General features: G+C 40.0%; 1 protein-coding gene across 1 annotated transcript in view; it reads left to right on the forward strand.

Annotated features, from left to right (window-relative positions):
• The window catches only part of LOC126428046 (intermembrane lipid transfer protein Vps13), a 487,343-nt gene that overhangs the window by 295,836 nt on the left and 173,452 nt on the right, over nt 1-18,055 (forward strand). Inside the window, exons 38-39 of the mRNA XM_050089923.1 lie at nt 10,854-11,015; nt 15,637-15,794. Of these exons, the coding sequence (XP_049945880.1) occupies nt 10,854-11,015; nt 15,637-15,794 (320 nt within the window). The remainder of the gene's footprint in view (nt 1-10,853; nt 11,016-15,636; nt 15,795-18,055) is intronic.

Genomic DNA, 18,055 nt, shown 5'->3' on the forward strand with positions numbered 1-18,055 from the left:
TCCTTTCAGAGAGGTCACAGTTTGTAGTAACTGATGGAAAGTCGTAGATAAAACAGAAGTGATGGCAGGTGTTCCCCAGGTAAGTGTTACAGGCCTCTGGTGTTCCTAACCCGTATAAACAATTTAGAAGACAATCTGAGCAGCCCTGTTAGATTCTTTGCAGACGGTGTTGTTGTTTATCGCCTAATAAAGTCATTAGAAGATCAAAACCAAATGCAAAATAACTTATTCACAATATCTGTGTGGTGTTGAAAGAGGCAATTGAATCTAAATAATGAAAGTGTGAGGTCATCCGCACGAGTACTAAAATGAATCCATTAAAGTTCGGTTGCACGGTAAATCGCACAAATCTGAAGACTGTCAATTGAATTAAATACCTATTAATTAGAATTACGAACAACTTAAATTGGAATAATCACACAGGATAATTTTGTAGGGAAGACAAAACAAAGACTGCATATTATTTGCAGAACACTTGGAAGATGCAACAGGTGTACTAAAGAGACTGCCTACACCACAGTTGTCCATCCTCTGCTAGAAAATTGTTGTGCCCTATGGGATCTGCATCAGATAGGATAGATGGAGGACAGAAAAATAGTAAGAAGAATGGCTGCTTGTTTTGTATTGTCGTGTATGCCAAATAGCGGAGACAGTGTCAGTGATATGATAATGGAGTTGTGGTGGCAATCGTTAAAACAAAGGCGTTTTTTAATGGAGTGAAATTTGAATCGCCAAATTTCTTCTCCGAATATGAAAATATTTTATTGAAGCACACCTACATGGGGAGAAATGATGATAATAACAAAATAAGAGAATTCAGAGCTCTTGCACAGATATTGGAATCTTCATTTTTCACACTTGCTGTGTGAAATTCTAACGGTGGAGAATTAGAGTGAAACTGGTTCACTGGAATCCTCTGCTGAGCACTTAAGTGTAAACAGCACACTAGTTGTGTAGATGTAGATGTATTAGTAAAAAGTGATCTAAGTGGGATGATCACTTATAATGAGTATTACAGAGAGTGAAAGGAAGATGTAGATTTGTTGGAAGCACTCTGGGAAAGTGTGATACGTCTATAAAGGAAATTGCGTGTGAATCAGTAGATGACGAATTCTGGAATGTTGTTCCAGTGCTTGGAGTCCTTATCAAGCAGGGATGGGAACGGACATCAAAGAAATTTGTAGATGCCCTACAAGGAACCTAACAGATTGACACATTCTGTAAGAAAGTGTAACAAATTCTGGGGGGAGTTAAATGGAAACCCTCTGAGGTATGACAATATTGTTGTTGTGTAACTCTCTTTTGGCAGATTTAGAGTACTTGTGTTTGAAGAGGCCTATGCTACCATTATGCTCTCTCCGTCATGCATTTTGTGTAGTGATACTGAGAATAAGATGAGAGAGATTGGGGCATGTGCAGAGGGATGTAGGCAGTCTTTCTCTCACCCAATATATGAATGGAATAGGACAGAAAGGCTATAATATTGATACAGTGCGTCCTTTGCTGTGCAATGTGCAATGCATTGCTGAGTATACATGTAGCTGCAGAGGTGGATAGACCATAAGGTGGAGTATGACAACAGCAACTGACAAAATTGTACCAGTGTGCTACAATGAAGCAGGCTATAGCCATTTGACTTACAAGGATAGTAACCGTAACTAAACTGAATATACCGCATTTACTCGAATCTAAGCCGCACTTTTTTTCCGGTTTTTGTAAGCCAAAAAACCGCCTGTGGCTTAGAATCGAGTGCAAAGTAAGTGGAAGTTCTGAAAAATGTTGGTAGGTGCCGCCACAACTAACTTCTGCCGTCGAATATATGTAGCACTACACAGCCATGCTTTGCAGGCACAAACATAAATACTGGCACCAAGACCTCTGCGTCAGTAAATAAATTAAAAAAAAAAAAAGGGTGGAAGAAGAGCTTTTTTTCTTCACCCCGAGTTTCAATCACTACATTTTCATACATTATCCAACGAAGTAAATACAAATTCCGTATTGTTCATCTTTGAATGTAGTGGCATTTTGATGTACTACGAAAAACCGACTGGCAAGACCGTTTGGGATGTTTGTCAATATGGCCAACTCTACCTTCTGAATTTTTTCCTACCTGTGGGAAGACGCGGTTGTTAAGAGGAACTTTTATGAATTGTGAATCACATGCAATATTCTCTTCACCATAAAAATAATACGAATATAAACATTTTGCCATGTATTCTTTCGTGTTTGCTGCTATCTCATTTAAATCCTGTCTACCTAATAAACTACGAAACTAGAGTGAGACAACAGCAAACGCGAAACAATATACATATCATGTCATGTTTATATTCGTATTATTCTTATGCCTAAAAGTGATACAGTCAGAAATGAAGCAGGGCAGCTGACTAGATTTTTAAATCTAAGATGACTAATTTCTGTGCAGAATGTAATATACTAAAGAGGCGTCTGCAAAGATTTTCGCCAAACTCTCGTTCAGAACATATTCTATCATACACAGTCTATTATTTGGTTCTTGTTGATCATTATCAAAGAAAGCAGCAGTGTAAGTAACAACAAATAGCAGTCTCTTGCCATTGTTTCGCTAATGAGACGATTTCTCTCTCTCTCTCTCTCTCTCTCTCTCTCTCTCTCTCTCTCTCTCTCTCTCTCTCTATCTCCTTTTTTTAATTTATTTTTTATTTATTTATTTATTTTTTTTAATTGTAAGCGCGGTAGCATGCACAAAAGCATGCTATGCCGCGAGCGGTGACAGGCCGTAAATACTCATTATCTGAATGTGACAAACAATGCATGACACAGTACAGTAATGCATTTTGAGATTAGAGTGACGAAAACACCTATAACAAAGAGAACAGCACTTATCAGATGAAAGAAAAAAAGCAATCAATTCAAATCAGATGAAGCACGTGAAAAAGGGAGGGTACCCGTATAAATATGGATGGAGCGCCTGACACATAGCAATGGCTACCTCGTAAAGCTGAACTGCTAAGCTTACGACTCGAACCAAACTACTATAGCTGTATCGTCATTCATTCGACCTAAATTGTGTCTCATATTTGAATGGACCAACTTTGTTTTGATTTGGAGGTGCGGCCTAAAAAACTTGTCTCTCCCCTTGAATTTCGAGTCTCAAATTTCAGGTGTGGCTTAGATTCGGGAAAATTTTTTTGCCTCTATTTCGAGTCTCATTTTTCAGGTGCAGCTTAGATTTGAGTGTGGCTTAGATTCGAGTAAATAAGGTATTAATTTTACTTATATATACTGAGCTGTTTAAATCTATTGAAATTTATAATCAATAACTTAACAATATGAGGAATAAAATAAAATGGAGGGGGGGGGGGGGGGGGGGGGGTAGCAGCAGAAATCAAATCGGTCAATGAATTGGCAGTCAGTGTGCTTGACCACTGGACTCGTACATGAACCACTCTCTCATATTCTACATGTAAATCTTCAGGAAGCTCGAGCCGTATTGATATCTTTATGCATCCCATCACATTGACAGTCTCACTGCTGCAGACGGGTTACTTTCATATCTCGGTGAGTAAAAAAATGGGAGTATTTATCAGATAACATTTATGGCACTTTGCCAGGTAATATCATTAAAAAAAAAAAAAAAAAAAATTGTTGTTTCAGTATCGTTAACTGCTTTCTAAATATGACAGCTGTTATGAGCACATGATTCCCGATGTGCAGGAATGGAGATGGGCATGTCACGTGCCACAATCTGCTAGATATAAAAACCAGCAACTCGAGAACGAAAGAAGATATTGTTGTGTCTTTAATTTTAAATAAATCTTTGATATCTTATCCCCATTTCATGCATGGCAACATATGGGCTAAAATCAGCCATACACAGTTTATGCAATGCATTTTTGCCTCTGCAAACTTTTAATTCTGTGCAGTGGTTAACTTAATTTGATGATGGACAGTAACTATGACAAATAATGAAATGTAATTCAGTCCTTTATTGAGCTGAGATGTGCAAAAATGAAATTTTTTTCATTGAATAGCTTTATTAAAATCGGAATTAACATTCCGTACTAGATTTTCCATTGTTTGTTGTCTTCTGAAAACCAAATGATAAGTATTTGATAGCAGCCAGAATGTTGTCTTACAACACAGGTAGCAACGTTAGGTAAGCTGCACAACAACAATGAAGTCACTTTCAGCACGGAATGTAGAGAACGTGTCTGTAGCAGTCAAAAACTTATAAAGCAGTCAGACATTGCGAGGAATAAAATTAGATGGAAAACAAGAATCGAACCTGATGGAGCAAATTGCAAGTCAGTGCTCTTCACTACTGAGCTATGGCAACTTCTCCTCTAAAATCCCTCATACTGTACGCTTCCACAATACTTCATGTGTAGTGCTCAAAGAAAAATGCTGACCTGGTGCTGTGGGCAACATAACACACCCAACGCCCGCAGGGGTGACATCACATAAGGGCATGCACAGTTGGAAACAGAAGGCTACAGCCCTCATCTGGGCCAATCGTAGCACAGTGGAGCATCATTTCAGCACTAGGCATCGGCTTCTAGTTATCGCAGAGAGAGCACTATAAAACACAGTTTCTTCCATTTTACTTGGATACCGACACACATTCGAAGAAAACAGGCACAATTGTAGTGAGTTTTCCGGCTCACATTCTAAGAGAAACGGCATAAATTTTAGCACAATATTTGTAGTGTGCTGTAGCACAATACCACATGGACACCACTTAAATGTCACACTATGTGACACATTGTTAGTATTAGGGATATGCTGTGCATTCATAGATAGAAGTTGCTGAGACAATAGTTTTGTTTGGGAAGGTATATAGAAATTTCTTGCACTGCTGTTACTCAGAATGTAAAATGTATCTGGAATATAATACAATTACATTTTTTCTGGTGTCCTGTTGGTGTAGCAGATTTGTGTGGGGTCAGGTCCTACGCACGGGCCTCTAGCTTTTCAGCACTGTGTAACTTACAAATGTCGGGCAATAGGGCAAATCTCGAATCATTGCTGCGAGGAAGTAGCACGCCCGCTGAGACACTGGCTACAGTTGCAGACTAGAGAAAACAGTCAGGCGGGACAGAGTAAGCTGCAGACTAGCTGCCCCCACGTGTAATGTCTTTGTCAGGTGCAGTTCTGATCTTTCGCACGGGAGAGTTAAAAGAGGGTCAGCTGCACTGACCCACTGTTGTCAAAGGACACACGAGAAGGAAGTCACACTGGAGGGCGTGACTTAAAACTGATGGGAAGATAGTGACAGTTAATAGCTGTCACTAGTAGAGATTGTGACGGCTGTGCTCATCAGGACAACATGAAGATGACGACAGTGGCAATCTCTAACAGGCACCTCGTTAACTGCGACAATAGAAGCTCTGTATCAGATATGAAAAAGAATAAATTTTAAGGTTAATTTAGATCTTAAGCAGCTAACAAAAGCCCTCTTGCATTGTTTTTTCCTGACTTTGATTGCAAGTTGTCTGCAGAATTGAACAGTTGGATATAACAGTAATGTATTATTCAGATAAACCTATCTTCATTGTAATACATCTGCTGCTCTTGTTGTCTGTGGGATGACTAGTATATCTGAAAATTTCCAAGGCTATGTGATTTTCAGTACTAGTTAATAAGTCCGTCCATTATATAAGAACAAAATTGGTCAGTTCATAATTATGTAGAACACCTTTATATATATATATATATATATATATATATATATATATATATATATATATATATATATATATATATATATATATATATATATATATATGAAAATACAGATTGCTACATACAGTAAAGAAGACAAACTAAGTTTGCAGACAGGCACAATTAAGACACTTACGCGAGTTTTCGGCTGCAGCCTTCATGGCTCTAGTGACACACACCATTTGCGCACACAAGCAAGCACACGATGACCAACTCCAGCATCTCGGACTGGAATGCAACTGTCATGTGGGATGTAAGTTGCAATCTGGAGGAGGCAGGGAAGGGATAGTAGTGTATAGGTGGGGGGAGAGACGAACACTGTCTGGTGGAATGTGCAGGGGCTAGAATGCCAACAGGCACAGTGTCGAGAGGGTGTCAGGCACAGAGGGAAAAAAGGAGCAAACAAGGAGAGGAGTGGGAAAGACAGGCAGATGCGTTGGCAGAGGGCTGCAAATGAACAGGTTGGGAGATGAGAATGGGGAGGAGATGATTGGACAGAGGGGGTGGAAACTGTGGGGTGGAGGGCACGAGGACAGTACATTACATTAGCTCGAGGCCAGAATAATCACGGGAGCGGAGAATGTGCCGTAAAGATAACCCCCTCTGCACATTTCAGAAAAGCTGGTGGTGGATGGAAGGATCCAGATGGCTCAGGTAGTGAAGCAGCCATTGAACTCAAGTGTGTTACATTCAGCTGCATGTTGTGCCACAGAGAGGTCTACTTTGCTCTCGGCCACAGTTTCGTGGTGGCCATTCCTCGTGTTTATAGACTGAAGTGGAAAGTTCAAATTTGTACCGAGGGCAGAAATCGAACCTGGGTCTCCTGCTTACTAGTCACGTGCGTTGGCTGCTGAGCCACAGTGGCACAGCAGTTCGTACAACTGCACGAATCACCCTGGCACGTCTCCATCCTTGATCCACATTCTCACTGCCACCACAGCTTCTTTAAATTCCCCTGAACAAACAAACAGAAAAACTGTGTCATTCCATTTGTGTAAGTACGTGCTTCTGGGTTTTAGGCTGAATCCACCATTTGCGTTCATTGCTGAGGTGCTGTTCCAGAACGTGGAGAGCCTCGGCATTTCTTTTCCTGTGTAAGGGGAAATTTGAGGTAGACTGGGGCTGTAGCGAGAATTTGGATCGAGGAGGGAGGTGTGCCAGGGTAATCGATACAGTTGTGTGAACTGCTGTATCGAGGTGGTTAGTGGCCTCGGTTGGAGCCTCAGTACAAATTTTCACTCGTCACATAAAATCGTATCTGTATGAGACCAGAAAAGTCTTTGAAGTTGTCATTTTATTTAGAATATGTTGGGCTTTCATCTGCATATCACACGTGTTGTACTTCCAAAACCTGACTGCACATTGCAAAAACAGGATTTTACAAGATGGTACTCACTGGTAATTTTGTGTTATATGTAATATTATTTTTTCATACAAATTTCTTGCAATAAAAAATGATTTTTTAGAAGTGTTATTCTTAAATAAATGCTAATGTATTTTCATTCAAATAATTTTAATATAAATCACAGAAAAATTAGACAACTGCACAGAGAAAACCTGAGTAATCACAGTGTTGTTTTGATTTGTGTGGCTCTAGTGACAACATTTTAATGTCAAAATTATGAAATTCATCAAATTCTAGTCATATTCTATACCTACTTCAACACTGACATACACTCTCCACAAGCCACTGTACGGTGCATGGCAGAAGCTATTTCGTATCATTGCTATCTGTTTCCTTTCCCGCTCCCTTGAAAATAGAGTGAGGGAAAGACAGCTAATTTCTCTCATCTTCATAGTCCTTATGTGAAATGTGCATTGGCAGCAGTAAATTGTTGTGTAGTAAACTTCAGATGTCAACACTCTAAATTTTCTCAATAGTGCTTCATAAAAAGAATGTCCTCTTCCCTCCAGGGATTCTCATTTGATTTCACAAAGCATCTCTGTAATACTCGTGTGTTTGATCCAACCTACTGGTAACAAATCTAGTGGCTTGCACCTGCACTGCTTCGATGTCTTCCTTGAATGTAACGTGGTGGTGGTCCTATAAACTCGAGCAGTACTCGAGAATGAGTCACACTAGTGTTCTCTACACTGTCTCTCTTATATGTGAGCTACACTCTCCTACAGTTCTCCCAATAAACTGAAGTAAACCATTTGCCTTCCCAACCACCACCCTTTCATACTTGTTCCATTGTATATTGCTTTGCAACATTATGCTTAGATATTCAATTGATGTGACTATGTCAATTGGTACACTACCAGTGCTGTATTCATATTAGTTTGTTTTTCTTACTCATCTGCATTAACTTACATTATTCTACATGTACAGCAAGCTGCCACTCCTTCAAACCAAATAGAATTTTTGTTTGGGCCACATTGCATTCAACAACGGCATTTTGCCAACCTTGCCATACACCTTAGTGTCATCAGCAAACAGTTGCAGATTACTGCTCTCGCTGCCTGTCATATCATTTATATATACAGGATGGAGAAAAATTGTGTCATGAAATTTTAACCCTGGATAGCTGATGCCAGCGGGAACCATAATTGTGTAGGTCGACAATGAACAATTTTTAAACTATGAAAACTTGGCGCCACACACTCTGATTGGCCGTGGGGTTCCCCTGTTGCTGTTTGTCAGTTGACGGGCAGCGCTACGGTTGTCGGTTCACACGTGCAAACGTCCATTGCCCCCTCACTGCCCCAGCGTGATAAGCGTATGTATCGAATAGGTCTTGCTGTTTGTGTCCACCTCGTGTCAGAGGTATTCACATGTAAGCTTTGGTTTGGAGCACACACACACACGATTTAGTCATACAGTAAGCATGGCGGCACAGTATTTGTTTGAAGAAAAAAGAGATACGGTTTTTGTTTATGGACTGGCCGACAGTAAGGCGCACGAAGCTTGACGGTTGTATGAGGAACGGCACCCGGCAAGACGCCACCCACACCGGCAAATGTTGACAGCAATTCACCGGCGACTTGGCGAAACGGGCTCATTAGCGGAATACTGTGGTGATGCTATAAGACCTCAAACGTGACTGAATGCTGCATTTGAAGAGACTGTTCTCGAGTGCTTCGAGAAAGCACCTATGACAAGTGCTCTGGCGATTGGACACGACGTGGAGGTCACGCATCGGTTAGTCTGTGAGGTTTTGAGGAATGGCAGCCAGTATCCATTTAGTTTCCACCCTGTCCAAGACCTAAATCCCGTGGCAGACTATGAATACAGGCTAGGATTTTGCTGGTGGTTTCTACAACGTGTTGCACGAGATCCCGACTTCCCCGCCATTGTGTTGTTTACCGACAAGTGCGCCTTCCATCTGGATGGCCTTTACAAAACTTGAAATGTTCGTTATTGCGCAAGAGAAAATTCTCGTGTCACATATGTCCGCAGACACCAGAAACAATTTTCGCTCAACATTTGAGCAGGCACTGTGGGCGACCATCTGATTCGGCCAATCCTTCTACCACCTCATATTACTGGGTCAAATTACCTTTTCTTTTTGCAAGAAACTCTACCTGGCCTGCTGGAAGATGTTCCCCTGGACGTACGGCTTCAAATGTGGTTGCAGCACAATGGGGCACCCACGTGTAACAGTCGTGCTGTGCGCAGATATTTAAATGAACTCTTCGACGGCTGGGTAATTGGAAGAGGTGTTCGTAGGACGTGGCCCCTGCGATTACCAGACCTCACCCCACCGGACTTTTTCCTGTCGGAATTTTTAGAGGTTCTAGTTCACCCATCCAGATGCGAACCACCTAAAAAAGAAGAGTAATTAATGGATCGCATTCAAAATGCCGCTATTCACATCAGGGAAATGCCAGGAATCTTTGAAAGAGTTCGGCAAAACACCGTTCAGTGTTACCAAGTTTGTCGCCTCAGAGGGTCGCCCGTTTGAGCACCTGCTTTAAGTAAACAATGTACTAGCTACATAGAAAGGCCTTCTTTGGTGCTGAAACAATATGCAAAAGACTTTGTGTACATGAACTAACAGCTGTTGATGTGTTTGTTCCCGGTACGTCTTATCGTGAAACTACAGTGGATGTGTCGGGACCCGGCAGATTCTCCCCCAGGCACCCTGAGTGGAAGGCCGGCGCACTACCACCGAGCGTGCAGGCCGCCTCGGAAACATCGTAATCTCTGGCAGGCAAAGCATTCGCGGTCATTCGTTGTCCAGAGCATCCGACAACAGGGCAATCCTGCAACCAATCGGAGCCCGTGGCACCAAGTTTTAGTTTAAAAATTGTGCATTGTCAACCTACACAAAATTAGTAATTTTCGTTCCTACTGGCATCAACTATCCAGGGTTAAAATTTCGTGACACAATTTTTCTCCCCCTGTATAGAGAGAGTAAAAGTGGTCCTATCACAGTCCACTGGGGTACTTCTGACAATACCCTCGCCTCGTATGATGAACGCTGGCCATCGAGAACAACTTAGTGGATTCTATCACGTGAGAAATCCTCTGGCTAGATGATGATTAGTTGCATCAGTTTTCAAAATGTGTAATACCAATAATTGTTAAGTCATTTCGTATTATTTTGTTGAAGTAAAATTTTTTAAAAGTGTGATAGATTTGTGATGAAGAGATAATTTTTAAATAATACTAATTTTTAAATGCAAAATATTAATGAAATTGCCTCTGAATTTGCAGAAAATGTTTTTTCTCTTGAAAAAAGTGTATGCAAAAATTTATGATCAGTGTAATTTGAAAACACTGTTTACGTAGTGAGTATTATTAAAATTTTCAAAGTGAATCTTTATTTTGCTATAGCTTTGAATAGTCTTTGCGTGAATAAATACCAGTAACAACATGACGTATGTAAGCAAAGTGTCACAGTACTCACAGATTGCAGTCACATAACTTTAATCCAAGTGCCAATTTTGTGTCTTGCAACTTATGTGTTTCTGTTAATCTAGCCCAAGAGCCACAATAGCAAGAAGCTAATGCCATTCTATAGCTGCATTTATAAAACTCTGGATATGACTGGTACTATAGTGGCACATTTCTCATCTTCTGGACAAAACCGCACTTACTAATGCTAATTAGAAAGAGTTTTTGTCAACAGTATGCTAACAGATAATTGTTTTAGCTGAGGTAAGAAATGTTGGCCAGTTTGAACGTAAGTCAATGTTTGCGGTCACAGGTCCTGGACCGGGATTGCATTCTAAGACTTCCCGTCGTGCGTGCGGACAAAAGGTACTTCCCGTTAAATCATCGAGGGGAGAGCAACGATCCGTGGGGAATTGTGTCGGAGGTGACTGTGGATGACAGCAGCACCATAGTCACACTGAGGAGCATCATACAGGTCAGTAAGCCACTGCTCTAGAATGGAACAGCTTTTAGCTCCATTTTAGAGCTCTCCTATACAGTTTGATGCAACAAGAAGTAATTATTCTACCTGCTTATCACATAATCATCTGCTGCAGCAGGAGAACACACAGTATTATTTACGGGTGTAAAACAACGGTAGTAACGAAAATTAGATAAAAAGTGGAGTAAAAGTATCTTAGATATATGGTACAGATAATATGATAGAATTAAGCGAAGAAGTAGAGAAAGAAGAACTAGGGGACACAATTCTGAAAGATGAATTTGAAAAAGCACTAAAAGAACTACCAGATAAGAAAGCGGCAGGTGTTGATGATATACCTTCTGAACTAATTAAGAAATCAGGAGACAAAATGAAAGCTACATTACTGCAACTCATACAGAAAATATACAAAACAGGTGAAGTTCCTGAAGACTATCAGAAATGCATCATATTCCCCATACCTAAGAAAGCATCTACTATGGACTGTGAAAACCATCGAACACTCAGTCTTCTTTCACACGCATCAAAAATTCTAATAAGAATAATTTTGAAAAGAGTTGAAAACCAATTGAATAGCACTCTAAGTGAAGACCAATTCGGTTTTAGAAGCGGTGTAGGGACGAGGGAAGCAATCTTATCTTTAAGACTAATAATTGAGAAACAAATTTCCAAAAACAAACAAGTATTTATAGCCTTCGTAGACCTCGAAAAGGCATTTGACAATGTTGTATGGCCAGAAATGTTTAGAATTCTGAAGAAGGCTGGTCTGAAATATAATGATAGAAGGATAATCTTTAAAATATACCAAAATGAAACAGCCTTAGTTAAGAAGGAAAACAAAGAAGAAACAGCAAGAATAAGGAAAGGAGTGAGACAGGGATGCCCACTATCTCCAGTAATTTTCAACGCATATATCCAAGAAGCAATAGACAAAATAAGAGAGAATATTGAAGTAGGAATAAAACTTAACGGAATGAAAATAGATATGTTGCGATATGCAGATGATATCGCCATAATTACAGAAAGGAAAGAAGATTTAGAAGCCGCACTCAATGAAATGGAAAACACCTTAAAAGAACAGTATGGAATGAAAATAAATAAGAAAAAGACTAAAGTGATGGTGAGTGGCGCCCTGAACTACAATGAACCCATACGAATAACAATAAAGGGAGAGAAACTAGGGCAGGTTACAGAATTTAACTACTTAGGTAGCAAAATAACAGCAGATGGAAGGAGCAAAAGTGACATTAAAAACAGAATACAACTTGCCAAAATAGCATTCAATGGAAAAAGAAACTTACTGACGAGTAGAAATGTTAGTTTAGACGTAAGAAAGAGAGTCATGAAAACCTATGTGTGGAGTACAGCCCTTTACGGATGTGAAACTTGGACTAGTGGAAAAGAAGAAAAGAGAAGATTAGAGGCATTCGAAATGTGGTGCTACCGGAGAATGGAAAAAATCAGCTGGCGAGACAAGGCTACAAACGAAGATGTCCTCAGAAGAGTGAAAGAAAACAGATCTCTTTGGCGAAATATACAGAAAAGAAGAATAACCTTCATAGGTCACATTTTACGGCATAACAATTTCATTAAGAGAATATTAGAAGGAATCATTGAAGGAAGAACTCGCCGAGGACGACCTAGATTAAGCTACATTCAACAAGTAATAAATGACATCGGGTGCCAGACCTATATGTGCAGATATGAAGAAGAAAGTTGACAAAAGAACGGAATGGCGTGCTGCTGCCAACCAACCTGTGGGTTGATAACCGAAGAAGAAGAAGACAATAGTTTATAATGTTAAATGTAATTTGTCAATCCAGTCAACAACGTCTACAATCAGTGTCGGGGAAATTATTTTCATTGCCTCAATATGATGTTAAAGGACGCTCCTGCATAGTATGTTGGATGCTTTGGGGTAGTTTTCTGCAAGAGCAGGGGTTGGGCAGTTTTTACATTGGGGGGGGGGGGGGGGGGGGAGGAGTAGTTCTCGCATACTACACAGTTTGTGTCATGCCTTCCACTTATGCCAAAGCAAATTGTAGCTTGTTGGTTGAAAGTGCATACTGAGGTTAGGTTTTTGCTCCTGGTGGTCATAATCTCCCCCTCCCACAATTTGGTGATGCTGCTACTATTGTCGATGGTAAAGTGTCTTTTTTCAAAAATACAAAAGGAGTAAGATTTACAGTAAACTTTTTACTTATCTCCTTTTCTTGTTGTTGGCTCCAGTTCTTCATGCCTAGGGGCTGACTCTTGAAGCTGAAATTTTTTATATTTTAGGTTCTCCTGGTTCCAACTGGAGTTGATAACTTTGAAGAATGTATATACAGTCTTTTTGTTTTCATGATAATTTATTCTCTTACATTTTTCTGTATCGCACTGTTGTTCGAATTTTCACATTAAGAAAGTCAAAATTGCGGTGTTATTCCACAATACAAAAACACATCCGGCCACATCAGGGGCATACCCACTACTACTTCACTCTGCAGTAATAATGGTATTCCAAAGGGCTTACAATCTTTCTTGACAAATGAATTTCTAGTAGTTTGTATTATTATTTATAAATGAATCCAGAAATAAAAATAATAAACAGTGCCAAATTGCGTAATTAGTAATAGAAATTTTAAGTGTGTGAAATATTTCGTAATTTCAAATGTTCCTAAAAAAATAATTTTAACTGTGCATACAGAGCTATTACATATTGATTCTAGCAAAGAAAATAAAGTAATTTCTTTTTATAGATTTTAGCTTGAAATATAACACATCATGTAAAAAATCATATGAATTTTTTCAGAGAAACAGCTGAGATGATGATAACCCGTTCAAAATTTGAAAATATTTCTGGTATCAACTACTTCTGTTAAGGAAAAGTAATGCTAGAGGAGTGCCTTTACATGGTGCTTAGTGGATGTGTTTTGCAACCATTTATGGTTTGTTTCAAATCCTTCATCAACGTGTTCTGCAGTGTCTTTACTGCTGGGTGGCTCGATTTTACCATTTTAGTTGTAGCACTTTGGATACTGCCACAAATGGGGAGCTCAGGGTCGACTAGTATCTTCTTATATGTATTTGAGAATTCCTGCCTTCTGAGTTCAAGTGGAGACATATGGTTAAGTGTTTGGAGCCAGTAAGTCTGTGTATCTTTTTAGACATACTACGGTCGGACGCATCATTTAATCGAGTTGGGTATCGAGCTTCCAATATGGTTACTGTTCTGCCACACAGTAGCACATTTTTAATGGAGTTATCTGTAATTTATTGGAGAAAGGAATCGTTGATCTTAACAAGAGTACTTATTGAATCATACTCATAGTGGCTTAACGTGTGGTATATGGATACATATAACAACATCCACCCTTTTTATTCTAGAAATACATGCACATGGTGTTTGTTGTTGCTGCACTATCCAGTCCCAGGATTAGTTTGATGCAGCTGCCAACTGTTGTCTGTCTGTCCTGTGTAAATAATTTCTGCAGTCTACATTGAACTGAACCTGCTTTATTGTATTAATCACTTGGTCTCCTTATACTATTTTTACACCCCACCTCCACTGCCAGCTTCTTACATTTACAAACTTTGGTATCTTGGGATGTATCCTGTCAGCCTCTCTCGTTCAGCCATGTTGTACCGTAAAGCTCTTTTCTTCCCAGTTTCATCGCATACTACTGCATTAGTCACTATCAACTCCTCATCTTCAGAGCACTTCTCTGGCACTACCTTTAAAAAGCTTGTATTTTCTTCTTGTCTTTAATTTTTATAATGCAATTTTTTATTTCCATACAAGACCACACTGGAGAAAGTTTCAAAGAAGACTTCCTAACACTTCAATTTATAGTTGATATTAACATATACCTGTTTTTTAGAAAACCTATCATTGCTACTGGCCGTCTACTTTTATTTCATCTCTCTTTCAGCAGTCATCAGTTATTTTGTTGCCACACTAGTAGAACTCATCTTCTACTTTTAGTACTTCATTTCGTACCCGATCCCTTACTGTCATGAGACGTAATCTGGCAATACACTATTACACAAACCTCCCTCACATTTTTTTATTTTAAATTTGTAAATGTCTGTTCTCTAACCTGCTTTCAAGGCATTATCTGTTCCCTACAGTGGTCTTCAAAGGCATTTGCCATCTGTGATATCATTACAATGTTATTGGTAAACAACACAGTCACGACAGCATCCTACAGAATATGTGTATGTGTGAAGTGTCTGCCCCTCCCCCCCTCCCCTGCTGGAGTTGGTGAATGCAGTGCTAGTGATGATGTCCACCAGACAAGGATGCTGAGCAAGTTGATGAGCAGAAAAAGCTCCAGTATTGATCTGATGGCACTCATTCTAAGATTACACTCCAGCCTTGGCGCTATCTCTCTCTCTCTCTTTCTCCCCCCCCCCCCCCCCCCCCCCTCCCCCTCCCCCCCTTCTCTCTCTCTCTCTCTCTCTCTCTCTCTCTCTCTCTCTCTCTCTCTCTCTCTCACACACACACACACACACACACACACACACACACACACACACACACACTCACTCACTCACTCACTCTGCGAGGTCTTCAGAAATTGAGTGAAAGGGAACGTGAAAACATGGAGACTGCACTGCAAAATTTTTACAGGTGTACAACCACTTCAGTGAGCCAGTGGACGTGTACTACATGACGCGGCGGGGCAATGAGGTGGAGCGCGTGGGCACCGTGCAGGCGGGGCGGCCCCTCAACCTGCCACTCTACGCCATCTACACACCCACCAACGAGCTCTTCTTCAGCGTCAAGGGGTGAGCGCGGCACCTGTGTATACTTAAGCTCACATGATTGAAGTGTGAAAATAGTAACTGAATCTTTGTTGACTCTGAGGACACCTTCACGATTAGGAGATGAAATGGTAAGCATGAAAACATGCCTATGTCTGGATACAACTTTGTTTCAGTATGTTTGTAGAAGGGTATTATGAAGACTGATATCTCCTACATTTTTAAATGTACAACAACCGTTTATTTTTTGTCATAGTTACTTGATTTTAAGGGCTGAAGAATCCTTCACTATACCACACAATCTCCATTACAGTTGATGCAATTTTGTAGGCACTGTGGCAGTTTTACGATGCCCGTGTCGTACCGTCTCACGTCGTGTCCTTCAGGAAGCGTTGGACTGTACCTTTGACCTCATTGTCAGATCAGAACTGCCATCCAGACAAGTGTTCTTCCATCTTAGGGATGATGTGGTTGAAACCAAAGTTTTTCCAAGAGATTGACACTTGACCATGTAGTGTAACGTAGCATTCTTAGGAATACTCTGTTCCAATAACTGTGTCTTCCGGACAACTAAAAATTATCGTGACATTTAATAACTTACTAAGTAGTACGTAATTGGGAACCATTCACTGTGCATGTTTCAGTCTGTAGTTTGTGCAAATGCAATGTGTGTGTGTGTGTGTGTGTGTGTGTGTGTGAGTGTGTGTGTGTGTGTGTGTGTGTGTGAGAGAGAGAGAGAGAGAGAGAGAGAGAGAGAGAGAGAGAATCTGTTTTCAACAAAGGCCTTTAGGGCTGAAAGCTTATAATGTGACAGTCTTTTTGTTGTGCCTATTTGCGATTAAGCATCTCCATTATATGGTGAGTAGCAAGTTTCCTTTCCATAATAATGTTAAAACCACAGAATAGTTTTAATGGAAGAGTAAAATTCATTGAGTAGCTCTGAATAGCTAATACTTTCTTTCCTTACCACCCTCAGGGAAACAAAGTCCATAGAAAAAAAGTAGTTCATGCACATATGTGGGGCAGAGTAGCCAGACCACAAGGATACTCAAGAAAGGTGACCGTATATTCACAAGATTTGTTAAAGGTAACACTCATTGAAAGGGTGACAGATCCATTGTCACTGTTGCATACCACACATACCTGTAAGGTGCTTTACATCATAACAGGTGACACATGGGTCACGGAGAATGCTTACAGCCTTGATCAGCATTCCTCTTCTCCGGTTGCAAACGGCCCTTCTGAATTCTTTCATTGTTTCAGACTGCCCGTAAGCATTTATTGTTATCCCAGCTGTCAGTCAACCAACAGTACTCCCTTCTGGTCGTAAAAGATGGTTACCGTGACTTTACCGGCAGACTGGCTGTTTGAATTTTTGAAGCTTGGGCAAAGAGGGATGCCACCACACTCGTGACTGTTGTTTTGTCTCACTGTAGAAAGAAATGCCCACATTTTGTCACCTGTGAGAATTGAGTCCAAGAAGTTGTTCTTTTAGTCTGCATAACATCAAAGAAATTCATGGAAAGAATCAACTCGTTGCAGTTTGTAGTCTTCTGTCAGCATATGCAGTACCCATTTTGTGTATGCATTCTAATATTGGTGCAGCAGACATGTACATTGCTGTAATCTTTACTTGTATAATATTCTCATAATTCTCCAGAGTATCCATCTTAATAAAAGTACATTTCATCACTAATCATTCGAACTACAGATCTTGTCACAAGGACATCACATCCAGCCATTATCCGATGTCTATCCCTCAATTACTTGAAAACAAACGTCACTGACACAGAATTCTTGGCACTTTGTACCTTGATAACAGATACCTATACGCACTTCAGACCTGTGTGAATAAACAAATAACAGTGCAGAATAATGGATCGTGGATTCTTTACATGCCAATGTGCTGTGAAATTGAATCTTTGGAAAAAAGAAAGCACTTTGTCTGCAGGAGCACAGAAACACACAATAAATAACACCCATCTGCATGATACCAGATTACTGAAAATAAATATATGTGCTTGATGGACTTATTCATGGTGATCTCAGAACTGTTCTCAGTCTCGTTCTATTAAGTATAGTTTTCATAATATATTAGGACAGCAAGCTGTGTACACAAAAATGCTCTGCTTTTTATATGAGTGTGGTACATGGCCAAAGGTAAAACTTTTTACTGTAAATATGCAGTCAGATTGAAGACTTTTGTATCTGTAGCTAAAAACATCTTGCATAAACTACTTATAGGAACACACAGAAATATTATTTCTGTTACTACAAACACAACT

This window comes from Schistocerca serialis, chromosome 12 (assembly GCF_023864345.2).
Source record: "Schistocerca serialis cubense isolate TAMUIC-IGC-003099 chromosome 12, iqSchSeri2.2, whole genome shotgun sequence".
NCBI classification, from domain to species: domain Eukaryota; kingdom Metazoa; phylum Arthropoda; class Insecta; order Orthoptera; family Acrididae; genus Schistocerca; species Schistocerca serialis.